A 27,347-nucleotide genomic window follows, 5' to 3' on the forward strand; every position below is an offset into this window, starting at 1 on the left:
AACTTGCAGAGGCATCCAAGCACTTCAGAGTGAGCATCTTTTTCCCCCTCAGTGTAGTTTGGCCCTAAAATGACACGTTCCTCGCTCTTCTTTCTCCCTCTGTCTGCACAGCCTGCTCTTCAGCTTCCTTTCACCACAGCGCCTTGGGATCACCCCGCTCCCCAGGAGCACGGGAGAGGGAACGAGGCAAGCGCGCAGCGACGTGAAAAAAAGCAATGAAGAGGGAAACCTCCACCCACGGCAACCTGCACCGCGGTGAGGTACGGAGCAGACCACGCTGTGAGCGAGGGCCAAGCGCCATGAGCGGAGCTCCTCGCCCCGCCCGCTCGCTTTACGGCAGCGCCGCGCCACGCCGGCTCTTTGCGGCAGCGGGACGGGCCGGCCGTCAGGCAGGTGCGCGGCCGGGGGTCGGGCGGCGGCGGCGGCGGCGGGCGGGGGCTGGCGGGCGGCGGCGGGCGGCGGACCCGGGCCTCGACGCCGGGCCTCGGGTGGGGACAGGCGGCTTCGGGGCGGTGGGGCCGGGGCCGGGGCCGGTGCTGGGCCTTGTCCCGACACCGCGGAGCTGACGGGCGCGGCGCGGTGCCCTGGCCCGGCAGCGGCGTGGCGGTGGAAGGCAAACGCCGGCCCCTCCTGCTCCGCTCCGCGCCCCGTCGGTGCTAACCCGGGTGCGGCCGTTGGAGGGGCAGTAACGGGCGTGCTGTCAAGTGGGAAGCGGTGCTGGCCGTGTTGGGTGGCTTCGGTACTGAGTACTGGGGTTAATAAACGCAGAGCGCTGCGAACAAATAAAACCGAGCCGTGTGGGGTGTTTTTTTTTTTTTTTTTTTTTTTAAAATTTATTTATTCACTGTGGTTTATTCAGCCTAGAAGAGAGGGATCTGGGGGTCGTGGTAGACAGCAAGTTGAATATGAGCCAGCAGTGTGCCCTGGCAGCCAGGAGGGCCAACCGTGTCCTGGGGTGCATCAAGCACGGCATCGCTAGCAGGTCGAGGGAGGTGATTGTCCCGCTCTACTCTGCGCTGGTGCAGCCTCACCTTGAGTACTGTGTGCAGTTCTGGGCACCACAGTATAAAAAGGACATGAAACTGTTGGAGAGTGTCCAGAGGAGGGCTACGAAGATGGTGAAAGGCCTGGAGGGGAAGACGTACGAGGAACGGCTGAGGGCACTGGGCCTGTTCAGCCTGGAGAAGAGGAGGCTGAGGGGAGACCTCATCGCAGTCTACAACTTCCTCATAAGGGGGTGTCGAGAGGCAGGAGACCTTTTCTCCATTAACACCAGCGACAGGACCCGCGGGAACGGGGTTAAGCTGAGGCAGGGGAAGTTTAGGCTGGACATCAGGAAGGGGTTCTTCACAGAGAGAGTGGTTGCACACTGGAACAGGCTCCCCAGGGAAGTGGTCACTGCACCGAGCCTGACTGAATTTAAGAAGAGATTGGACTGTGCGCTTAGTCACATGGTCTGAACTTTTGGGTAGACCTGTGCGGTGTCAAGAGTTGGACTTGATGATCCTTAAGGGTCCCTTCCAACTCAGGATATTCTATGATTCTATGATTCTATTTATTCATCGTGGTTGGTAGTGGTAGGCTGATGGCTTGGCTTGTAAAACGTGCGGCTGTCAGTGGTGTCCTACAGCTGACCGCTCAGGTGCTTCAGGAGTGCCTGTTGTGGTGGAATCCACAGAACCTTCTTGTTTGAGAGCTTTTATCGCTTTTGAATCTTGTTTTCCACATACTTACATTTGCACAGACCCCTTTCGATCTTTTTTTCAAGGACTGACTGAAATAGTACTGTTGGAATGGAACCAGTAATCTGCAGAGTTCTGAAGATGCTTATTGCAGGTGGTTTTACTTTTTTGTTACCTTTACTTTTTGAGCCCATTTGGACTCAAGCTTAGACTTTACTTGATGTTTTACTGTAGTAGAAAAAAGTTAAAAATTCCATTTCTGGAGGAGATGCGCTAAGACATCCATGGGGTAGGTTACAGATACTTGTTGTTAGGAAAAATGAACTAACTCCCTGTCAGTTTGGATACAAATTGGCTTTGATCAGAAGACCACATTGTATACATGAGCTTCTGAGTTAAAGTAAACATATTCTGCTCTTCAGCAGACACCATAATAAAACAATTTACTTTGTATCTGACTTGTTTCTGGACATAGTAGAGTGACCTTGTAGTGTCCTGGATCTAGGTGTGCAAGTATATGGAGGAACTCTTTTCCCCTTTGTGTAGAATGCTGACACGATCCCATCTAGGTCATCAGTGCTTTGTTGTGGGACCTTTATGAATTGTGTAAATTACACAGTAGACCTGATCGGTCTTCTTGAGAAGTTAGCTTGCCTTTTGGAAGAGATCGGAGCACTATTACATGCTTTTCCACTAAATTAGAGAGAAGGTGAGAATTAAATTGTCAAACAACAGTATTTTGTTCAGCATTTCTATGTTTATGGAGTTGTTTTCTTTTGAAGCTAAAGCTGAAGTGGTACTTACGTAAGTTACCTGTTTTTAAATTGAGAAGAGGAATGCACACTTTTATGTTCTTGTTCCTTCCTTTTTCCAGCCATTGCATATGCGTTTGAAAGCTATCAGCGTTTCTTTTCCCAGTAACTTAATTAACTCACTTTCGTTAAATCTTTCCTAGTAGCTAATGTTGTCTCGTGTTGTCTTGTGGCTGGTCGTTATTGTTATCCTCCACTGCATCTTTCTAAATTGATGTTTCTTTCTAGAATCTGCGAGCATAACAAAGATAAACGCTACAAGACTTGATACAGACTCATGGAAGGAAATTTTCCTAGTAGAGTGTTTTAGTAACAGTTGGTGAAGTTGGTTTTGGGCACTTTTTAGTCTCTACAGTATTTATTAAACAAAATTATGCTTTGATGTGTAGAGGAAGAATTAAAACCAAACTCTACTCTGTAGTTTGGATATACTCACCTGATTAAAATCCATTTAACAAAAGATCTGTAATGGGTTGTTAGAAATGTGATAGATGAAGTCTGAGCTAAGAAGAGAAGGAACCAATGGTTGGACCCACAGTTTGAGAGTCGTGGGGTTACTAAATCTGAAATTAAAATCCTTAGAATCTCTGTTGTCATCTGACCCCAGACCTCCCAACTTTCAAACAAAGTATTTGTCTACCATGGAGTTCTGCCTTCTCTAGTGGTCAGTAGCAGGTGCTTAGATGTGCTGGGGGAAAAAAAAAGAAAACATACAGTGCATTCATACTGTCCTTCAGCAGTCAGTGCTTTAAATATCTGATGAGCTGCCTCTAAGTCATCTGGTTCAATATCTACGAAGTTATGAGTTCCACTAATTCATCTAATCCTTTCTTGAGCATGCTTGAACTTCAAGTCTTTTTGGCATGTTGTGACGATGAATTCCCAGATTTAATTATGCTCTGCATAGGAAAGGCTTTCCATTTGATACTGTTTTCAACCTAACATTCAATTTTATTGTGTACCTCCTTATTCTTACATGTGTATAAGAATATATACGTATGTAAATGTTCTTACAATAGTTAGGCATTCTGTATTTACTCATTCTTGCTTTTAAAACACCTTATCACACTATAGACATGAGCAATTTCATGTTTGTTGCAAGCACAGCCCATACAGGGATCTACTGTCAGAGCATTCTTTACGCTCACCTCTCCCTGAGGAGTTTGATCTTTGTTTGCACAAAGGATCTGGCTCGGCTGGAGTTAACTTTCGTCATAGCCATAACACGTTGGATTTATGGCTAAAGCGGTGTTGATAATGCACAAATGTTTTGGCTGCTGCTGAGCAGTGCTTGCACAGCGTCAAGGCTTTCTTTTTCCCACTCTGCCTGCCCAGTGAGTAGGCTCGGCAAGAGGCTGGGTGACGTGTAGTGTCAAGTTCAGCATGAAAGCTGAGGTTGAGGAGGAAAGAAGAGGAGGGAGTTTGGGTCCTAAGGTGTCTCCAGTTTGCAGATTGGCAGGGAATATTCTGCCTGTGGGACACTGTGGTTTCTTTTTTTTGCTTTTTTTTTTTTTTTTGTGTATGTCTATCTTTTGCCTGTTAAACTGTCCATAACCCAGCCATCGTGAGCTTCTCATTTTTGTTCTATGTACTTTCTCCCCTATCCCACTGAGGGGGTGAGCAAGCGGCTGTGTGGGTGCTTGGCTGCTGGCTGTGGCAACCCAGTACAATACTTTGTGCAGATTTTCAAAGATGTGATGGAGGTTGTGATCTTTGGTTCTGTGGTAACAGTGCTTACTGAAGTAATCAGTGGTGGGGAAGATTCCTGTGCCCTCTGTTCCTTGAGGTAATTGTATTGAAATGGCATAGAATATTCCACTGGGAACTTGTGTACAACTTTGCATAATTTATTGAAAATCCATTAGGCTAGAGAGAAAGGGAAGACTTAAGCAACAGTGTTCTGGGCTGCTTGGGCGTTTTGTTTGTCTTTGAAAGGGCAGTTGATGTCTTCTGTGTAGTATGGTAAAGCATGGACTAGAGTTTGGTGGCCAGCTTCTAGCTGAGCACATCTTTCTGAGATGTGAAGAGAATCTTGTGCTCTTTTTTCGGTTTTTTGAATCTTCCTAATGCTAGAGAACATGTCTAAGAGGCAAATGGAGAACTATTATATTTGATGTATTCTAGGGAGGGATAAGTTGCTGGCTTTCTCCTTTCCTTGTATACAGAACTTAGGATCATGGCTTAGGGATATGGGCTACACACCTCCCTCATCTTTTTTCTCATCTTTTATTCTCTGGCATGCATTTTCTCTGAGCCATCTGTTACTCTTGCTTGCCCAAAGTCATATTGAAAGTTTGACCTGAAAAAGAAACTGAATCTCATATTACAGGCCTGAGTATTAGTCGTAGGCTGGTCATAAAGTAAGAACAGATAATCACGGACTGATGAGTCAATGACTGAAGAGTTTAGCAGGTGATCTGTGGAGTAAATTTCAGTTTTCCATTTGTAAATCAGATTTTGAGGAAACTATGAAAATAAGTAGATGAATTTGCACAATAGTGACTGTGATGAACTCAAATATTTCGTAAGACTTAAGGACAAACTATGTCAACTCAACCACTTTTTTGAAACTGATAAGGAATGCTGAACAGAATTGTTTTATGAGTCTGTATTTGGAAACTTGATTCTGATTAATGTATTAAAGAAATATGAATATTCTTAGTCCCAGCTGTAGGGGGGAGCAATTTGTCTTTGAAAGTACAAAAAAGTAGAGAGAATCTATGAAGAATTTACTTTTCCATTTCTTTCAAGAAATCAGTTATTAATTATGAGTTGACCATGGCTAGCAACCAAGCACCCACCCAGCTTCTTGTGCACTCCCCTCTCCTGTGGGATGGGAAGTAAATAGAAGGAAAGCAAGAAGACTGGTGGATCAAGGTAATGGCACTTTAATAAGGAAGGCAAATGCTTTGTGCCCAAGAAAAGCAAAGAGATAAATTAATTCACTGCTTCCTATTGTCAAGCACCTGCCTGACACTTTAGGGCAAGTAGTGCCTCAGCACGTGTAATGGTTGCTTGGAAAGACATGCCATAACCATGACTGTTCCCCCCCCAGTCCTGTACCTCCTTTGCCTGAGTTTTTATTGCTGAGCATGAGATCATAGGGTACAGAATATCCCTTTGGATAGCTTGCTTCAGCTGTCCTGTCTGTGTCTGCTCCTAAAGTTGCTGGGGAGGGTGGGGAGAGAAGGTTTGATGCTGTGCAAGCACTGTGCAGCAGTAGCCAGAGCATGGGCGTGTTGCCATTGCTGTTTTATGAAAAGCACAGCACCCAAATGAAAAGCACAGCACCATTTGGGCTGCTATGAAGGCTTATCTCCACCCCAGCCAGACCACACACGCTACTGTGAAATTCTGACGGGGGGCTGATTGTGTAAGGAAGGGAAAATAACTAGGCAGGAGGGAGACAGAATGTTGTCAGTAACTCTGAAAAAGATAATACACAGTGGGGAGTACAAACTTGGTGATGTACAGCTCTAATGTTTTGAATTTTTACGGCTCTGGAAAAGTTAGAGTGAAGAACTTACCTCCTCAGGTACCACTGCCCCTGCTAAAAATTGCAGGCAGAAAACTGCTTGGCCCATTGACAGGTCTCAGAGCTGCTGCCTCTGAAGCATGAGCATAAATATAACGCTTGGTTATGTCATTTTCTTGTTGTTATGACATTTTTTTGTTTATTTGTTTTTAAGGAGTCTTTAGAAGTTAATTCTTTAAATCTGAACGCAGTTTGTATATCTGGCATGCTAAATGTTCATGAAAGTTCGAAAGCTTTTAATCATGAAATAGGTGGATCTTGGCTCATGTGGATATTTCTTACAGTACAATTTGTCTAAAACATTTTAAGGAATTTTTCATAATTTGACTACATGTAACTATTTCAAAAACTTCCCAACTGGAAACAAATCTTTAGCCTTACCATATTGCTAGAGATAAACCGGAGTTATTTTCCTCCTCAGTTTATCAGCCAAGAACAGTAACACTGTGCATCAATTTTATTTCTTCTGCCTGTGTTCTCATGGAACAAACATACATTTCTTATGTTCACAAGACATGTGAAGAGAGAGTTCAGTCTTACCACTACAGGAAACCATACAGGTGGCTTTCTCAGAGTAGCCTCTTGCAACGCTTGCAAGCCCTTCAGGCGGATAGCCCAGGAAGAGTGGGCAGCGCAGCTGTTTGTTTCAATTTTAGCTTGCAAGCACTGTAATATTACAGGACCGTAGCACTTATTATTTTTCTTAGTTCTTATTTTAAAGTGTAATAATAAATTTTCAAATAGGAAGCTACCATTTTCTGGTCATAAAATAGCTGAGGTGCTGTTTGAAGTTCCCGTTTAGTATTTGCGTGCTCAGAGGAAGGCAATGGATTCTCTCTGACACTATTTCATTACAATATGTACCTACTCAATAGGTGAACGTTTATGTTTATTTATGTATTGTAAAAGCCTACCTTATAAAGAAGTACTCATGCTTTCAGGCTATATAGATATGCTTAAAAGGGTGCTTCTTGCATTTTTTCATATATTTTTAGCCTAAATTTTTGACCGTTTTTTTTTTCTGCATCTTAAAGACATTAAATTATTTAAATATGGGGTTCTTTGTGATAAATAAATATAATCATTTTTTATTCAAGCCAAATAAAAAAATAAACAGGTATCCCTCCTTGGGTCAGCTTCTGGTATGTTTGATACAACCTTGGGTTTCCCTAAAACTTTGTTCCCAGGGCAGCAGTGTGTTCCTGCTGTACAGGAGGAGGAAGATCTGAAGAGGGAGGCAGCCCTGAAGGTGACTTAATTGCTGAGGTTGTTTGGGCCAGGCTTTCAGCTCTTCCTCAACTGGAAAAGTTTGTCTTGATATGGTGATTTTCAGAATCTGTATGCATCTTGCCCTTCGCTTCAGTATTTGACCTTATTATGTCAAACAGCAAGCTCCATTTTGAATGTGAGTGTCTTCCTGATAGGAAAGGCAAACTTCCATGTTTCTGACCTCCAAATTGGACTGGGGAAAGTTATCGTGATTTTTGTTTCATTCCCAGGTAGGTTTGTTAACAAGCATGGGATTCCGTGTATGCTTAAATCATGACGTTTTTCAGGAACATTAGAAATTACTGGGAACTGCAAATCTTTGGCAGTTGGATACATCGGTAACAAAAGCTGATGGAGACTTCAGGAGGAATATTAGACGGAGGGTAATATAGTGCTAAAATCTACTCAATCCTGAGAAAACTTACATATGTATGTTTGAGGTATTGAAACAGGATTTAAGACACAGTAGCTCTGTGAGTAATGTTCAAGGGATGCTTATCTGGTCTGTGACGTTTACGTAGTCTTCTGAGCACATTCAAAATTAGAACAGTTGTTAAGGAAGTGAACTGGGAAAAATGCACAGCTTTCAGCTCTCAGTTGCTGTGTATCATTAGGAAAGCATTTACTGTATCTTTGTAATGAAACATGTATGCAGTTATTGTGTCCTGATGACAATTACATGTTAATAAGAAAAGTTGCCCTACTCAAATATACTCAACTGTCTGGGGAAGATTATTGATGTTGCTATCTAGGAGAGTTTTACTCAAACTCTGTCATAATTTTCTGCCTCTTCTCAAAAACTGTAACAAGTTTCAATCAGGGTGCTGAATGGTAGAGAAAGTAAATAATTTTTTTTCTGTGTGTGTGTTTTTTGTTTTGTTTTTAAGAAAAATGTTATAGACATAAATGAATGTAATAAATCCAAATGTTGCTAACTATAGCAAACAAGTTACACAATATTACTTGCATCATTGTAATGAAATTAATACGTTTGTGTGCGCAATTTGGTTATTTTTATTTACATGTAATGGATCATTTTCTAAATATTTCTGTATTCTTCATTACTATCATTGATGAAAATTCTGACTCTCACAAAAGGTGCTGGAAATAGGATGAACATATTTATAGCTGATAATTCTGGGAATTATTCATTTAGTGATAGCCAAAGTTGGCCAGAACTTGTTTCCGTTGAGAGTCAGTTCTGTATTTTTAGTACACGACAATGAAATTAGTTTTCTTGTACATTACTTAGCAGTACTGTAGAATCTATAACTTCTTTCTGAAGTGGTCTAAAAATCTGCATATTTCTGTTTTGAAAAATAATTGCAGTTTGTTCTGAAGTACTTGCTTCCCCCCCCCCCCCCCCCAGATTGTGCCAGCATTACCTGTATTATTACCAGTTTTATTGAAGAAATCACTGGACACAAAAATGTTTTAATATTCTCTGTAAATGAGAAGTCCTGCTTTGGTGCTTTCGTAGAACAATTGTTCTTAAAGATCAAATGTGAATCTTGGTTTCAGTTGTGCTGTGCTTGTACTAGTACAATGAGTTGCTTGCAAGGTGCAATGATTTTTATTAACCATAACTAATTACTACAGAAGCCCTTGACAAGGCCTCTTGATATATGTTAAGACAGTTAATTCAAAATTGACATCCTGTCTTTCCAAGCGATACAAACTTCCAATGACTTTCTGTGAAAATGAAGAGTTCATTTTACACCATGCATGAATTTTGTGATCCATTTCTCATGTAACTAATGATACCTGCCACTTTACCTATAAGTCAGTGCAATTCTTGGACATCTTTTTTTTTTTTTTTTTTTTTTTTGGATGATGAATTCAGCAGTGTATAAAGTAGCAATGTCATAAAGCACCAGAGAGAATGTTATTCAACCAACTTGTTCATTGTGATTTTGGTGGTGCAAACAGTGACACAACTCCTCCAGTCAAAGTTAGAAACAAAAACCATTGTCCAATGATTAATCATTTTCCGATGGTTAATGTGGCGTTTGTCAATTGAGTCTCAGAAATATATCTTCCAAGACTGATGTACGTGGACTTGTCCACATATGCAGATTTTTTTTTGTCTGTTAAGATCAGTTTATCAAAATCACGTGTGATACCAAACAAACATGTGCAATAACATGGCTGGCTATATGTGCTGTAGTGTGTTTGCAGCTTCTGGGTGCTAAGGCTACTAATACTGGTTCTCTTATTTTTGTGCAGTGGCGCGTTAGCTGTGAGGCCACTCAGTTTCTAGGACTGGGAAGAAGGTCAGTGCTTCAAGGACACCTGCATTAGATGTTTGGTTTATTGTTTCATAGGAGCATAGCTTTCTTAAAGTTGATGGCAACTAGTGGGTGGTTATATGCCACTTAAAAACTATTTTCTAGGTCATCCCATAATACTGTTTTGATTTTAGTTTCTGAAAGAAGTCAGAGCTTTCTCAAGGTTATTTTTGGAATCTTACAGCTTAGGATAATGTGCAGTAAGAGAGCGATCGTACTCATACCACCTCTCCATTGTGTCCTGAATAATAGTGTACAGTCAGGGTCTTGAGTAATAGTGTACTTGGCTTGGTCTTTTGTTTTACTGTACTGAGATGCTTCTAAAATAATAAAATACCTGTACTTTTCTTAAAAGGAAAGCTTTGTATTTTCTTCAGAAACATCTGGGGGAGATGCTCCAGATTCAGAATCATTCAATTCCAACCTTGAGGCCTATTGAAAATGTATTTTGAAGTAGATTAGAGTTAATTATGAAGGATAATAATGGCATTGAGTGGATAATAAACTTCTAGTTCCTTAGAACTGGAAGTTTATACAGTATTCTGGGCATTTGTTTAATTGTCTGTAAATCTGATAAGTGATTCAGGTGCTTAAATAAACACCTATTGCTGATTTTAAAACCTCATAGTATTTCATATCCTGCACCTGTTTGTGAGGGCATAGACACTTCCCAAGTCATGCATCATATTAACTGGCCATGCAGGTATCTTAGGTATTGCAAAGGGTCTCAAATGACAGTAGGTACTATGCTCAGGGACTAAATCTCATCCAGGTTCCTGTCATAAGATAAGCTTGAATCTTCCAGTATGATTCAGGCACAGATTTTCAAAAACCTTTTCACACCTAGGTGGTTTCACATAGAAGAATGTTGTTAGATATGTTAGAAAGAAGCAGCTTTGTGTGGTACTTCTCTGTAAGTGTTCTAATGTCATCTTATATGTGTGTTGTAAACATAACTGCAGTAGACATGTGAGGTACTCTAATAATAATAAAGTACATATGTACGAGTCCAGAGTATCACATAAAGCTCTTTGGGGCAGTATTCCAAATGAGAATTTCCCTGTACAGATTCATGATTTCATAACTGGGATGCTTGTTGGGGATTCAAGATGAGGACAGTAGATCTTCTAACAAAGAATTTGTCAAACTTTGTCTGTAATGGAGCTGAAGACTGTTTCTGCTTTCCAGTCTTGTTTCTGATTGCTTAGGAGCTTCGCCTCAGACCTGCCTAGAAGCAGAGTTCAGTTTGATTATTATTTGAGATTAATCTAGACAGGTAGGCAGACTTTGGGAGTATGTGTAGGGTTTGTACCTTGCTTGGGGTATGTGGCAAGGTTTTGGTAGGAGGGGGACTGCAGGGGTGGCCCCTGTGAGCAGAGCCCAACAGCTGGTCCATGTCAGATCAGAACCAGCTCCAGACTGCTCCAAAGGGACCTGCTGCTGGCCAGAGCCGAGTGAGTTGGGGTGGGGGGAGGAGAGGGGACACAGGGACAGGAAACTGTTGTGTGACAGTAGCTGGGAGAGAGAAGTGAGGAAAATGTGAGAGAAGGAGCCTTGCAGACCTGAAGGGCAGTGCAGGAGAGCAGGAGGAGCTCCAGGCATGGAGCAGAAGTTCCCCTGTGGCCTGTGGAGAGGTCCCTGGTGGAGCAGGCTGTCCCCCTGCAGCCCATGGGTCCTGCATGGAGCAGATCTCCATGCTGCAGCCCATGGAGGAGCCCCCAGTGGAGCAGGTGAATGTGGCCTGGAGGACGCTGCGGCCCATGGAGAGCACCCACAGGAGCAGGGCATGAGAGAGTGGCTATGGTAGAGTTCAGCTGCCCACCAGGATAAAAACACCACATACCTCCAGTTATGTTTAGGGGCCAGTATTAGAAACCAGTGGTTCCTGGCAGTTGTCTATGTTCATGCAAAATTTTCTGTTATGCACACGAAATGTACATAATTGCACAGTGAAGTTGATTCTATTGATAATTCTTTGTGTTAATTTGTCTGGTTGCGTAAAGGTGCTCACTTGTTTTTGTATAGAAAGTGTTTAACAAATCTTTCTAGAAGAGATGGAATATTAAAACTCTTACCTGTTGCAATTACGATGTTCCATTTAGAGGCTTCTTGTGCAATGCCACTAGCTTTATTTGCACAAGAACATTGTCTGGTATGATTACTTTCTGGTTCTTGTTTTTCTCTTTGGGGTATTGAAGGATTTTTTGGTGTGTAGATATATCTATTCTTTCCCTTTATATAATATAAGGTCACTTCACCCTTCCAGATCTGTTTCACTAATGTTTTGAAGTAAAGTGTTATAAGAGAACACCTTTTGATATCCTGAAAGGAGTAATGTGCATACCTGAAAGCCCTTCTAATGGGAGAAGGGGAGGGGTGGATGGCATACGGAGGCACAATTCTGCTTCTTTGTTGTGCTGAAGCATTTGTTTCAATTCCAGCATTGACTGAGATGAATGCCATGTATCAAGCAGCCACGCTTTCTTCCTGAGTACATATCCCTTAGTCTTGACATTTCCCTTTCAAAAACTGACCAGGTCTTGAGTGGAGATCAGCAATGTTCAATCCAAACAACTTAAAAGAATTCCATTATGATATTTGTTCCTTCTACAGAAAACTAGATGTCTGAAAGTATACAATTTTTAATACATGATATAGCACAGCTTCTGTAGGTGCAAAATAAAAAATTGGAAAATATTACTGCTGTAGTATTTTGCATTGTCCTGCCATTTACAATTAATTTCCTAGATCCCATTAAACGATCGTTTTCCATAGCTATCAGTTTTATTGCTAGGTGCTGTATTTGCACTGTTTACATCAAACATGCTTGGATAAGAAGTTTAAGTGAAGTGAATATAATACAAATGTCCTCATTGTTTTAAAATCCTTTTTTTTTTTTTTTTTCAACTATCATTTGTCTTTTCAGCTTCCTTTTCATCTGAAATTATTCCACTCTGACAAGTGGAAGTGAAAATGTCATTTCATTCACCTACTATTTGGTCCACAGAAACCTGTTAATATTTGCTGGTGCCTTTTTTCTTCAAAAAAGAAGCCTCCATTTTTCTTTATAGTGTTCTTTGATTAGTTTAGAAACCAATAGTAACAACTTCTGGTTTTATAAATGGAAAAGTTTACAGAGACAGCAAAGAACTTGCTAATAATTTAAACTTATAGGCAGTGTAGGCAAAAACTTGGTAAAATGGCTTAACATTCCTTAAATAGTTTAAATAAAATGACTGCTGTGAGGTTTTAAGAGACATAACGAGCTACTTGAGGATACAGCAGCTGGTGCTTCAGGATAGCCTAACTGCTCATTTTACCTGTAATTCTTTTAATGTTATGTTATTCCCTCATTTGTAAGCAAAGATTTTGTTAAACTTGGTAAATGAAGTATGGCATCTAAGTCTTAACCCTACCTGGAGGCTGGCTTGCTTTGTTAGAGTGTTGGAATTAAAACAAATGTTTAAATCTCTTTGACCATAATCACTGTAACATTTCAGTGGAGAAGACTGAAATGCTTCCATTATTTGCTTACAGAAAAAAATAGGAAGGCCAGGAGTGGTAGTAAAACTTAAATGGTGAAAATATAAATTGGAAAACTTCTCCAGTAATATTAGTTAGATCTGTAATAGTGATAACAATGTTTTTAGATTTTTAATTTAACGTGGAAAAACAAAACAAAAAAACACCTGCTGAGATCCATGTTTACTGTTAGGTTTATCTTCAAACAATAAAATTTGAATGGTTTCTTGAATTACATTTTTAGTTGAGTGTAATCTGTTTTTATCTTTTATTTTTCCACATAAAAAGTTTAAAAGTTAAAATCATATTTATTTTAAAAAGAAGTAAAATAAAGTTTAAAAGATATTGCCTCTCATCTTTACAGTGGTTTACAAAGGTGGATATTGCTTTTTCTGCTTTACAAACAGAACTTTAGTGGAAAGATAAGTTTGTTTTAAAAAAGAGAGGAAATCTGAGATAGCACTAGGTGTCTTTGAACTTCTGTTCCTTTTTTCTTAAAAAAAAAAAAAAGCAATAATGGCAGAATGTGTCTGAATAGCAAAACCCAATATTTTTACCACGTAAGTTTATACTGGTCTCAATGTTGAATTCCCATATTACTTGTCACTCTACAAACATATAAAAAGGTGACTTTTTTGTAGGGAATAGTCAGGGGCATGGTAGTTCATCTTGCATCTCTATATATGGGCCCTGGCAAATAGGATTTAATTGCTGCTACCTTTTAGGTCCTTGTTCCAAACCCAGCAGGATCATTTGGTAGTACAGATGTTTCAGATCAAGCTGTAGGCAAATATATTCACTTCTGTCAAATCAGGAGGATTTTGTTAGTCTTAAGGTGGCTGTGGAAGATGAAGGAGTAGCTGATACAGTCTAAAGGTAGGTATATCTATCAGGAAGCTTTATGTGAAAACAGCAAACCTATTATTTTTATTTTATTTTTTTTGTTTTAAGAAAATGTAAATTGTAGGTGAGCATAAAGCAGAATTTATTAATGTGGACTCAACTATGGGGCTTCTGGGCTGTATTTGACTGTTTGACTGAGTCTGTGCTCAGGGAGGTATGCCCTTACTCATTCTCTAAGGTACCAGGTATTTTATTTCAGAAAGTATTAATTAATTAATAAATCAGGAAGAAACACTCCTTTAAAAATTGGTTTCCTAGCAAATGGGCCTGCTGGAGAAATTTTAAATCTCTTGAAAATCAGTCTGAAATGTGAACTTTTTTTTAAACTGGATTCTGACTTTCATAAATTACTGTGCATGTTATTTCAAAAAGGGTAATTTCAGTAATGTACAATCATATAATTGTAGTTTTCTTATTGTAAAGGACCATAATTCTATAGAAAAAGGTATTTGTGTTTAGGTATAAAATAAATAGGCGATATGTCATTTTTAGCAGCTAATGGCAATGATGTTGTTGGAGCAGTATGAGTGATTTCCCTTTTTTGTTGGGTAGGACTAGATTCCCTTGAATTTTGGACACTAGTTCTCTGCTGTGTTGATAATGATGACTGTGTTTTCACTAGGAGCTATGCTGGCATGATGTGACATGTCATATATCCACTGAATGTCTTTTTTTTTAAAAATAAAAAAATAAAAAAAATGCTTGGCTCTGTCTGCTTCTAGGCTTGAATTTAAACGTATCCTCTTTATCCCCTTCAAAAGGCTGTTGTTTTATTTTAATGCTACATTTTCACATTCTGTAGCTCCATATTATAGCACCTGTCTCCAGAATATCAGCTGTTGTGATAGCTTTTTAGAAAAAGCAACTTAATGTTAGGTCAGAAAGCAAAGATGCATGGCAAGTCAGTGACATTTCTCTGTCTGTGACTGGAACGCTGCGTCTGGATTTGCTTTTGTGCTGTATTGCAAAGTTGATAGCTAAAATACAAATGGGGTCATTAGATGAAGAAAAATGTTAAAGATAATTGGATTAAAGCAGGGAGTTGAGTGCAGTGTGTGAACGTTCAAAAATCTTTTTAGCAATTCTTTTTTTTTTTTTTTCAAAGTTATTTAATTTCTGGATGGCTGATGGTCTTCAGGCATGCTAAGAATGCTGCAGATCATTAGGTTTGTAATGGTATCATTAATTGTTTCAAGAATAATATAAATCTGTATCTTTCTGCTACCACCAGAAATTGTAGCTATGCATTAGAGTTCATTAAACTATTCAGCTATGGGCACCTTTCAAAATGAAGGAACTTTGAGAGTAGTTTCTGTAAAAGGCTTGGAACAAATGCAAGTTGAGATGGACAACAGCTGTGTTTTGCTGTAAGCCTGTTTCTTGTAAGAAATAAGAATGTGCAGAGGTGGGCTGTAGTCCTGTAGAGTACAGTGCTGTGTGCGTGCTTACCTGCGAGATGAAAACATCCTGAGGCATTCTCTTCCAGGTTTTCTGGTGGCACTTCTTTTCTTTTTCTCTTGTTCAGTGATACATGTATTATGATCCTTTTTTTTTTCCTTGATTTTCTTTGTTTTTCTATTTAAAAAATTGTTAAGCAGTCCTCAAAAACGATGTCCCTTCATCAGCGCTGGAGGCTGTTAACGACCTGAAAACCACCAGTGCATTCTGGTTCAGAGGAGACCTTCACATAGGTGGTAATCACTTACTGCTGCTTGGAGCCAAAGTTCAATTACCTAGATTTCATTACCGTACTCTAGTGCTGGTAGTGTTAAAGGAATAATTGCCACTGTGCCTCATTGCTGATAACTTTAGGGAATAGGGAGTAGAACATGCTGAGAGTAACCACCTTGCGTCTGTGCCTGTCATGTCCCTTCTCTTGAATCTTGCTTGTAAACGTTTTTGAGAGACGTTTTTTACTTCTTTAGTCATGATTCCAGCCAAGTTTTGTTTGCTTAAAAAGGTTTTTCAAGTTTCTGATGTGAAATTGTATTTGTAGCATTAACAAAGCCATGCTATTTCTTTTTGTTCCCATCTAGGTGCTTGAACAGGGATTTAATTTCTTGTTCTATGGATCACTGAGTGAGTAACAGATGGCCTTGCCTCGGCTTACAGGCGCTCTACGCTCCTTTTCAAATGTCACTAAACATGATGATTACAATGAAGAATTAGCTGACTTAACGGTAAATATTTATTTCTTTTTCAAAGTATAATTATAAATTATTAGTGTATATAGTAAGAATTGCATGGTGTTTAGAATAAAGTTAGTGATGCTGAATTTAGGTACTTTTTATTTTTGAAAAAATATTGCATTGAAGTAATATATGCATTGTGGGAATATGTGAAATGAACTTGAAATCCAGGGAATTGAAAATGGAGGTTTTCTGGAGGAAAGTAAATGTCACTCTTATATTGAAGAAGAGCAAGAAAAAGGATCCAGGGAGCTAGAAGCTGGTCAGCCTCACCTCAGTCTCTGGGAAGGTGATGGAACTGCTTGGCCTGGAAATCATATCCAGGTACATGAAGGAGAAGAAAATCTTCACGAGTAGTCAGCATGGAGGAGAGGTCATGCCTGGCCAACCTGATAAGCTTCTTTAATGAAATCACCAGCCTGATGGATGAGATCAGGGGATGTTGTCTTCCTGGACTTCAGTAAGGCCTTTGACACTGTCACGTGTAAGATCCCAATAGTGAAGCTGTTGAAGTATGGGCTGGGAGAGCAGACAGGATTGAAAACTGGCAGAATGGCTGGGCCCAGAGGGCAGTAGTTGGTGGTACAAAGTCTAGTTGGAGGCCAGTAATGAGAGGAGTACACACAGGAGTCACTACATCTGTTTAACATCTTCGTTGATGATCTGGGTGATGGAGAGAGTGCACACTCAGTAAATCTGTGGATGACACAAAACTGTGGGGGGAGTGGCTGTCTCACCAGAGAGACATGCAGACATTCCTCTGGGTGGAGAGGTGGGCTGACAAGTATCTCCTGAAGTTCAATACAGAGAAATGCAAAGTCCTGCATGTGGGGAGGAACAGTTTCAGGCACCAAGACATGCTGGGGGCAAGAAGACCTGCTGGAAAGGTCTTCTTTCCAGAAAAGGACCTGGGAGTCCCGGTGAACATCAAGTTGACTTTGAGCCAACAATGCAACCTAGCTGCTATGAAGGCAAAGCAGCTTGGCAGCATTAGGCAAAGTATCATCAGCAGGTCACGAGAGGTGGATTGCTGTGTGCAGTTCTGGACCCCCCAGTGCATGGACATAGTGAAGAGAATACAATGTAGGGCCACCAAGATGGTCAAGGGACTGGAGCATGAGGACAGGCTGAGAGTGCTGGGACTGTTCAGCCTGGAGAAGAGAAGGATCAAGGGGGGCTTAGCCATGTCTAGCTGAAGGGAGGATGTAAAGAGGACATAGCGAGGTTCTTTTCAGTGGTGCCCAGTGCCAGCATAAGAGATGGGGCACAAACGCAAGAAGTTCTTTCAAAACATCAGAAAGCACTTATTCACTGTGCAAGTAATGGAAAACTGTAACAGATTGCCCAGAGATGTTGTGGAGTCCCCCTTCTTGGAGATCTTCAAAAGCTGCCTTGATGTGGTCAAGGGCAATATGCACTGTGTCCCTGCTTCGGCTTGTGGCAGATGAGCTCCAGAGGTCCCTTCCAACCTCAACCGTTCTGTGAGATCTCTATAGAGTTTTCAGGAGTTTGGCTTTCTGGAGAGTTTTCATTGGAGCCAGTAAAGTAATTTGTGTGTATCTTCCTCCTTGCATATTCTCAGGAAAGAGATAAAAGAACAGGTAATAGAGAAGCTCTTTGCAATTGTTACAAAACGCTGAATGCAATTGGAAAGCTTTGTTTATCTATTTTTTTTAAGGTAACTTCCATATACCAATTTGTAATAATAAAAAAAAAATTCAAATCTTTTCTATTTTCAGGCAAAAAGATTAAAACTACACGAACAATTGTTGAAGTCTGATCTTACTTGGAAGAAGATAATAAAGTTTGTTGACGACAATTTAGACAAAAAAGAATACCAAACTGTAAATGGTGATTTGAAAACTATACTACAAGCTGCAAAACAAATAGGTAGGTTTTGTTTCTCTAATTGTCTAACAACAGTGTGTTTTTTTTTAAGCTGCTGTCTGCTTGCATACTTGTGTACTGTTGCAGTTTCAGTTCTACCTTGACTGTAGTCTTGCTCTGATATATCTTTGAAGCTCCAGTTAATCTGACAACTATATGCATAATGTGGTTTTCTATTTTATTTTAAAATATGATTGTTTATATGCATGTTTTTGATAGCATTGTTGTGTGGCGTGGTTTGTGATCCACCTTAAATAAGCAAAAGCAACAGCTTCTTTTGGCATGGCTGTACATGCAGGAAAGGACAATCTTGGTGTTACGTGCTTTAATTTCATAGGATAGGTATCCTGAAAAATTGGGTGCGATGAAAGAGTTTTTTGCTTTAGCAAGTCATCAGAAGAAAAATTTTAAGTATCTCTTAAATCACTGACAAACAAATTTTAAATTAATCTGAAGATGTATGTATTCTAAACTTCATCTGCTTTGTGGTTCTTTTTTTTTTTTCCATGTCATAAGCATGGTGATCTGTTAGTTTTACAAATTTACACTTAATTTTTTTTAAAACGCTTTTGCTAATACAACAGTAATGCTTGTGCTCGTAACAAAATTTAACCTCTTCAGGCCAGTAGTTAAGCATGTGGCTGCCTGTCTTTCTTTAGAGACTATCTATCTATCCAGGACTGCCCATCTTTAGAGACACCTCTAGGATGGGCCACCTCTGCTTCAACACGGGTACCTCTCTTTTGGTGCATGTCTTTCAGCTGACACTGGTGATACATAAGGTTTTGGGGAAAGCCATGCAAGGTATGGTATGAGCCATCTTTGGGGCTTAGAAAAAACAATCTAATGAGGTTTAGGCAGAGAAGAAGTAACTTATTAATGATGAAATACCTACCTTTAGGTGTCCAACTAGACTCCTACTCCCTCAAGGGTAGCAGTAAGCTCCCAGTTCAGTGTTTTGTCTCCTGTTTGTGCAAAATATTTGTGCTTCACTGTGCCCTAACTCCTGAATGCGTTTGCCCATTTTTTTTTTTGGCTATGGTGACGATGGCTTCCCTGGGATGAAATGTGTTCAGGGAGGTAGCTACAGTATTCTAAAAAATAAATAAATAAATCAGACATCAGATCACGTTGGATGCATGGGACACTTTGGTGTGCATCTGCTCCATAGTCTAAATGTAGTTTTTCCTGGTTTGCATCAACTGTTTATGTTTAATGTTAGTATGGAAAAGATGCCATCTGTATTGATAATTAATGTTATCTTTTTAACTTTTTTTTTCCTTTAGAGAATGTTGACACAGTTCATGCTCTTTTACTAGCTCTTAAGAAATTTTATTGCTGTGCTGAGATAATAAATGCAGGTTTCAGACACAGCTGTGTTGGTAAGGAGAATCCTGTGATTATAGCACTAATATAGCTATTAAGATAATTCTTTTCAAAAAATTGTTTTGTGCATATGGACTAGAAATGTCTGATCAACACATGTAGGAATATAGAAAGGCTAATGAGATTTTTCTCAGCACTCCATTTTAATAGCATGCTACTGATGTCATTTTTAAGCGATGCTCTCTTTTGCTGACTTCTCTTCCATGAATTGATCAATTCAGATGTGGTTTTTTTTTTTTTTTAGAATGACATTAGCATGTTAGAAAGATATCAGCATCACCAGACTGGAAACAGACACTGACATGGTCTTATGGGGTGCTTGACCAATCTGTCCCACATGTCCCCTTGCTAGCATGTAAAGGTAGCCAACTCCTCAGCCCCTACTCCTCCTTACCACGGTAGCAGGTTTGAAATGTAATATGGTCAGACAAACACATTGTGTCATTGTTCTGCTTCAGCTTGTGGTGGTCAGTTGCAGGACTGCCTAACGATTACCCCTGCAGTGTTCAAATTACAAGATTAGAATGCTTTGTTCCCCTTTTCTCATCTCTTTCCACTCCATTTTTCTGCCCTTTTTACCTCGCAAATAAAGAATTTATCTGTAATTAGTTTTTCCCAGTTGGTTTCCAGTTTTCATAGAATCACAGAATCATAGAATGGTTAGAGTTGGAAAGTGTCTTAAATACAATCCAGTTCCAACCTTCTGCTATGGGCAGGGATACCTCCCACTAGATCAGGTTGCTCAGGGCCTCATCTAATCTGGTCCTGGGGCACTCACAGCTTCTCTGGGCAACCTGTGCCAGTGCCTTATCACTCCCTGAGCGAAGAATTTCTTCCTTATATCTAATCTAAATCTTTCCTGTTACAGTTTAAAACTGCTACCCCTTGTCCTATTGTTTTGCTACAAATGTACTCAACCTAACATCATCCTTGTAGCTTGAGGGTTGACGTTTTTTTTTGATGACAGACAGAAATAGGACAGTTTCCAACAACAAAAATAACTTCATTATAAATTGTCACAAATATGATTAAAAGCCTTGAAGTCTATTATAGAAACATAATTTGTTACTATATGCAAAATATTTTATCTTGGTGAATCTGAACTTCAAATGCATTTCCCTTCAGGTGACTCATACAACTCTTCTATAGTGGCTTTTTTTACTTAGCCAGCAAAATTGATTGACATGTGGCTTATGAGAAGCTCGCCATGAGCTGGCAATAAGCACTTGCAGCCCAGAAAGCCAACTACGTCCTGGGCCACATCAAAAGCAATATGGCCAGTGGGGTGAGAGAGGTGATTCTCCCCTTCTGCTCTGCTCTCATGAGACCCCACGTGGAGCACTGCATTCAGCTCTGGTACCCCCAGCACAAGAAGGACATGGACCTATTAGAACAAATCTATAAGAGGGCGACAAGGATGATCAAGGTGCCAGAGTACCTCTCCTGTGAAGAGAGGCTGAGGGAGTTGGGTTTGTTCAGCCTGGAGAACAGAAGGCTCTGAGGAGAGCTTATAGTAACCTTTCAGTACCTAAAGCAGGCCTACAGGAAAGCTGCGGAGGAACTCTTCATCAAAGAGTGTCGTGGTAGGACTAGGGGTAATGGTTTTAAACTGAAAGAGGGTAAATTTAGATTAGACATCAGAAAGAAACTCTTTACTTAGAGGGTGGTGAGGCCCTGGCACAGGTTGCCCAGAGGAGCTGTGGATGCCCGGTCCCTGGAGGTGCTCAAGGCCAGGCTGGATGGAGCTTTGAGCAACGTGGTCTGGTGGAAGGTGTCCCTGCCCATGGTTGGGGGGTTGAAAGTGGGTGGTCTTTAAGATCACTTTCAACCCAAACTGTTCTATGAATCTATGATCACATGATTAGTTTACTTATTTGTCTTCGTTTTAGATATTATGGTATTTTTTTTGTAAGTAATGTAATCTGCTACTCAGTGTGTATGTTTGAAGAAATATTGCTCATCTGGAAAACATTTCAAGATGCACTTTGTACATAAACGTGAGACTCAGGTGATGAAAACTGAAGTTTAAATAAGGATCTGGTTCAAGTACCAATCAGGCACAGCAAACTGTGTAAATCAGAGCTGCAGAGAGATTTGGCAGTGTCATTTTCCTTTAATCTGAATATTTATATCTATAACAAGCAATTTAGAACAGGGGGAGGAGATCTTCACAGTTGTTTTAAATATCCACTGGTTATAATTTAATCAAAGAGGTACTACAGAAAAATATTGGCTAAGTTAGGGCTGACATACCTAATGATGACCATAAAGTTTGCAACAGAAAAGGTAAAACCATAGGTAGTATAGCGAGTAGGACAAAATGTCTGATGGTAGAAAAAAGTTTCTAAGCAAAATGAGTATCTGACCTTCACAGCTGTCAGTGTTATTCATGAAAATAATTTGGCAGACTTAACGTTTTCTGTGTTTTTCTGTCTTTCTTGACAGAAACAAGTATTTGTTGTATGATTTTTTTTATTTCCAGTTTGATGGAAGAACATTATTTTTTGGCAAGAGCATTATTTTTTCCAAACTTCAATGGTAGGTACAGTGTGGTAGAGCAAATTTAAAGACTTTAAAGAAATAGCAGTAAGTTTTTGTGTGATGGAGTGGAAAGGAAAAAACAGATGAAAACAAATGCATGATTATTTAGTTTGACTTAATTAGAAAGAAACCATCAACTCAGATGCTTCTCAATAAAAATACATAATGTTATGGTGACACAAGCCAGAAGAACAGAATACGGTGACTGAGACACAGACTGAGCGGACAGTAATGTTCCCATCATCGTCATCAGAAATGTACTATTGGAAAAGTAATGTATGCTATTTGAACATAATTTGAAGGAAATAAATTCTCAGCCTAGGCTATGGATGCTGTAATATTGATTTACTTGATGGGGAAAACGTCAGTTACTGAAATGATGTGATTGGCAAAAAAAGAAAAGAGTAGCATTCCTTGCCATCTTTGCTGGCTCATTATATTTGGAGGGGAGGGAGAATACTTTCCTGGGAGATGTTTCCACAAATAGAAGGCACTGGTAATTAAGAGTTAGCACCTAATAAACCAAAGAGACTTCTCTAGAATCTTTCAGTATTAGCACTCTTTTAGTTTAATACTGTCTACTTCTGTTGCAACACTAACAACATTGTGAATAACAATGTTTTTGCACATTAGGAATGTAAGTGTGGTTTGTGCAGCCAAATTTAAGTCTGCAAATTTTCAGACTTTTTCCTTTGATTCCTATGTAGTTAATGCTGAGATGCTGAACCACCTTTTTTTTCTGTTAAGATGTATTTACGCATATCTTGTGTGTGTGTGTGTACTTATCTTTATGTAGCTTATCTTCCATATGTAATTATCTAGGCATATATTTATCATGTAAATGCAGCAAGAAACATCTCACCTTTTCAAAGTTCACCACAGAGAAGTTCAAAAATAGTGAATGTATATGTTAGGTTTCTAGTTACTCAGCTTTGTTCCATCTGCTTTATGCTCAATTTCTTCTCTTTTTTTTTTTTTCCTGTTACCATGTGGGGGTAAAAAAACATTGCTTTTGTTTAGGGTTGAGCCTAACTTGCATTGAATCGAGTCATGTCAAAGTAGTTAATAATCGTCCAATTGGTTCATGAGATTTACAGACAGAAAGGAGGGCCATAGCAGAGGAAATTCATAGGACCATAACAGGATTGCAGAGTTATACAGAGGCAGGCACGTTACAGTTTTGAATACTGAAAAGAAAATAGCCACATTTATTGTGTCAAAAGTGCCTTTTTTTTTTTTTTTAATAGATAATACTGTTTCTTTTAAAATTCGTAGTTTGCTTTAACAGTTATTTTGAATTAGCCATACTGGAGGTGTTATCACCACTGTTACCACTTGAATCATACCATTTTCTGTTGGAGTTCCACCAATCAATCCTGATGTAACCGAAGAATTGAAGAGATACAGACATTCTGAATATATAAGTTTGTAATCCTTCACATGGAGCTTTTCAAGCTTTTAAGCTTTTAAAAAATCATGAAATCTTCTAAGAAATTATATTACAGTAACCTGCCTGACTTTTTAGAACGAATTTGTGAGGCTTACTAAAAGTTGCATGTTTTTTGTATATTGGAGCGGGGAAGGAAGAATAAAGAAAGAAAAGTATGCTGGCTGTCCTTGTTTATTTTATGCATGATGACTTTTTTCATTTTGTTTAGTAGTGACATTTTGGTTCGTCATACGGTGTGTTTGCTTGTGTTCTCATTAAGTACTTCTGAGAATGTGTAAGAAGTAAATTCATTTTTTTTTCTCTAATCATATAGTTGTTGATTTGCACAACATGATTTTCTGTAGGCAGCCTACAAATATAAATTCCTGCATTTATTTATTATAACTTCTTTGGGCAATTTTTCTAATGCATACATTCAGTAGTACCAAAAGCAGGAATATAGTAATTCCCAGCTGAATTCTGTATGTTTAGTCTGTTATGAATATTCAGATTAGGCAGCATATAAACACTGATATAAAGTGGAGTTTTGTTACCTTTAAAACACTCATAAATATACTACTGTGAATTTAAGACCTCAGGCATGTTTTTCCTTTTACTTGTAAAAATAAGAAAGCATGGGTAATCCTTAATATGAATTTCTAGTGAGTAGAACGATAATGAAGACAGATGCTTTATTATTGTATACCTTTTATAATTCAGTACCTTGCAACAATTGCTACTTGTTATGGTCTTCATTTCATATTTTTGTTGATGAGACGCAGTGAGAAATTGAATACAGTTATGTTGTAGGCAATGAAAAAGAATTAGTTTGAAGTGTATAAAGTACATTTGTTTTTGTTTTTGTTAACAGTTGGAGCTGAAAATGGACAAGAAGCAATTGAAAGTGGAGCTGTTTTTCTCTTTAAGACATTTCACAAGAAAGAATGTGTTGGTCATGATGAGACGAAGGCTATCAAGCAGATGTTTGGGCCATTTCCATCATCATCTGCTACTGCAGCTTGTAATGCCACATGTCGGATTGCTTCTCACTTCACTGAAGAACAGCTTACAGCCCTCATACAGATGGCTGAAGAGCAAAATGGTGGTAACAGAGTGCTCTTCGGTAAAAATATAGTGTTTTCATTTGACATGCATGATTTAGATCATTCTGAGGAGATGCCTGTAAATGGTGAGGCTGATGCACAAAGAATTATAAGCTTAGATTACAAGAAATTTCTGAATAACCAGCTGGATCACTTGAAGAATTACTGTGATGAGAAATCTGATCTCAAGTCTTTGGAAAAAATAGATGATTCTTTTCTGTGGTCTGAAGTTGGAAAGTACCTGAATGAATCTCAGGGGGCAACCCCTGGAGGACCAACAACAGAGGATCTCTGCTGTACTTTGTATGAGATGCTTGCTTCTGCCAAAAGTGGTGATGAACTTCAAAATGAGGTACGGTAGAGTATTAACCATGCTGTATGTATTTGGATGTTGCACAAAATCAAAACTATTTCATATTGGATTATGCCAAAATACTTTACTGAAGTATTATCTATGCTTTCTTTGTCTTAAGGAAAATTGCACGGCAGCATCATCTCAATATGCTGGCCAAAAGATAGATACAGCATGGATTTCATGTGAATAGTCCATCTTTCCCCCATAAGAGACAAGTTATTTTTTAGCCATTTGTTCACCTTTTCTGTACTTCCTTTTAAACAGTAGCTATTCAGAAGTGTGGAAACTTGCAAAGCCACACCAAAGGTAACTATACTGGGCAGGTTTCAGAGCCTTCCTGTGGCTGGAAGGGAAAGGAAGTGGAAGGAAAGTTGGAGGACAGTGCAGGTGGTGCTACTTTAAAACTTTGTCATGTCACTTTTTTTTTTTTTTAATAAGGAAATGGGGAGGGTTTATCACAAGAAGGGCAGAGAAAACTTGAGTAGCTCAGAAGCTGAAGCTGGTAGATAAATATAATGGTACAAAGGGGAAGACGATTAAAGACTAGCAAAGAGGCTTTGAAGCCATGTGAAGGGGAGATGAATGGAGGGGAATAGAGCACTGTGTTTGAATGGGGGTGGCAAAAAAATCCTGCAATTTGCTAATCACTTCTGACAAATTTTCTGTCTTAGAGGCTTTATGAGAGTTTGATTATGATAATATAAAAAAATGTGCACTCTCTGTCAATGTATACGTATCTTTTTGAAGATTATTTAGCAGGGATTTAACTCCTTTTCTTTGCCTTTTCTAGAGAGAGAAAAATAGGCTGAAATCTGTATCTTGTGTTGGATTTTTTAAGAATACTTAGTAATAAAATTCTCCCTGTTCTGGTAATCTCTGCTCCCCCACCCAACCTATACCTCTCTGGAACCCTGAAGATATTTTTATTTGTTGTGAGTGCAAACACTGCATGGTTAGTGTGTTGCCTTTCTTTGCAACAACCTCATTAATTCATTGTTCACTGCATGATGTGGAGGTGGCGTGTGAGAGGACATAAGCCTAATTCACCTTTTGTTAAAAGCTAGATGGCATTTGTGTTTTGCTGTCTGTTAGAGCAGTCATGGCTTGAAAGTTTTTTCTGGGCTTTAGATTTTGCTTTCACTTAGAGTTTTTTGTTTTGTTTTTATTATATCAATTTTGCTGGTGGCAGCATTATGAGCAGATGGTGCTCTTAAACCTGAAGATAACCCATTTCTAGAAATAGGTCATACATTTGCCATATGAGATGGTATAACAAGTATGTGTTTGTGCATACTGAAAATCTTACATTAATTGGGGTGCCACATACATGCTAAAGTCTCTAAGTTCTACAAAATTCTTTTCTTTATAAGCCAGGAATAAAGAGCTATTCATATGAAAGGCTAACTATTTGTAAATTAAAATCCAGATCTGTAAAACATACTTGCATATTTTAAAACATTTTTGTTTTCTGTTCTTCTGTTTAGGAAGATACCACATAGCCTGTTTATCACGAAAAAAGAAAAGAATGTGTTGGTGGTGAGAATATCAAGGAGGCATAAAATCATAGAACAGCTTGGGTTGGAAGGGACCTTAAAGATCATCTGGTTCCAACTCCCTGACATGGGCAGGGATGCCACAAGTTGACTTGAGTCAGTCAACTTGAGGAGTCAATGAAAATTTTATTTGATCCTTAAGCGAAGTTTATTAAGATTGCAGATCACATTAAGAGTATCAGCATGTTTAGATCATTTCAGGGGTAACACGCTGCTTTTTGTGGTGTGTGGAAAGACACAAATGTATGTTATTTAGCTTTATATCTACTTAATGAACTCTACAAGTAGTTGGAATGATCTTCCTTTTCCATCAGTGTGTAGCTTGTATTTAAAGTGATTGGTGAATTGGTGAAGTACAAGAAGTACCTTGTTCTTTGTTTTCATGTTTAAGAACATTCCACACTTCCTTTGGGACAGCTTGTTTATCTAAAACATCACTGGTGACTATTAATTAGAGGAAAATTGATTCTTCTGCTTGGAGTGATATGGAAGTTGTAACACTCTCCAAGTATTTAGGACACTTGGTTTTCATTGGGGATGCAGTCTTGTAAAACTAAATGATGGATCCTGGAGTGTGCTTTTCTCCTTGTATGTCATATTCTGTTGATGAGTATGAAATGGTAATGATGCGGTAGTAGACCATTATTTAAAAACAGGAAGAAAGAGCTCATGAAAAACTGTAGAGCTCAGCCTAATAACCATCACTTTTTTTTTTTTTTAATTAAAAGTTAGTATTGAGTATATTCTTCAGTTCTTGTTGCCAGTTTCTACTATTGGATGCTTTCAGAATGAAGACTTGAGTCATCTGAGAGTGATTCAGCAACTTTGCCCCTGACCCCTTCCAGGCTAACTTGGAAGAAGCTTGAGTAGTTTGGTGCCTCTGTTGTTACACT

At 39.2% G+C, this 27,347-nt stretch overlaps 1 protein-coding gene across 4 annotated transcripts in view; it reads left to right on the forward strand.

The window, feature by feature from the left end:
• Positions 1 to 260: 260 nt before the first annotated feature.
• The window catches only part of ASCC3 (activating signal cointegrator 1 complex subunit 3), a 274,883-nt gene continuing 247,796 nt past the window's right edge, over positions 261 to 27,347 (forward strand). For 2 of the 4 annotated variants that reach the window (XM_038176559.1, XM_038176561.1), the window contains exons 1-4: positions 261 to 393; positions 16,048 to 16,191; positions 17,940 to 18,090; positions 24,315 to 24,898. In XM_038176559.1, the coding sequence (XP_038032487.1) occupies positions 16,102 to 16,191; positions 17,940 to 18,090; positions 24,315 to 24,898 (825 nt within the window). In that variant the 5' untranslated portion in view covers positions 261 to 393; positions 16,048 to 16,101. Of the gene's footprint in view, positions 394 to 1,762; positions 1,837 to 16,047; positions 16,192 to 17,939; positions 18,091 to 24,314; positions 24,899 to 27,347 lie in introns of those variants that run through there. The other 2 variants (XM_072036159.1, XM_038176560.2) reach the window with 2 other exon arrangements.

The sequence above is a fragment of the Anas platyrhynchos genome, chromosome 3 (genome assembly GCF_047663525.1).
Source record: "Anas platyrhynchos isolate ZD024472 breed Pekin duck chromosome 3, IASCAAS_PekinDuck_T2T, whole genome shotgun sequence".
Lineage (NCBI taxonomy): Eukaryota > Metazoa > Chordata > Aves > Anseriformes > Anatidae > Anas > Anas platyrhynchos.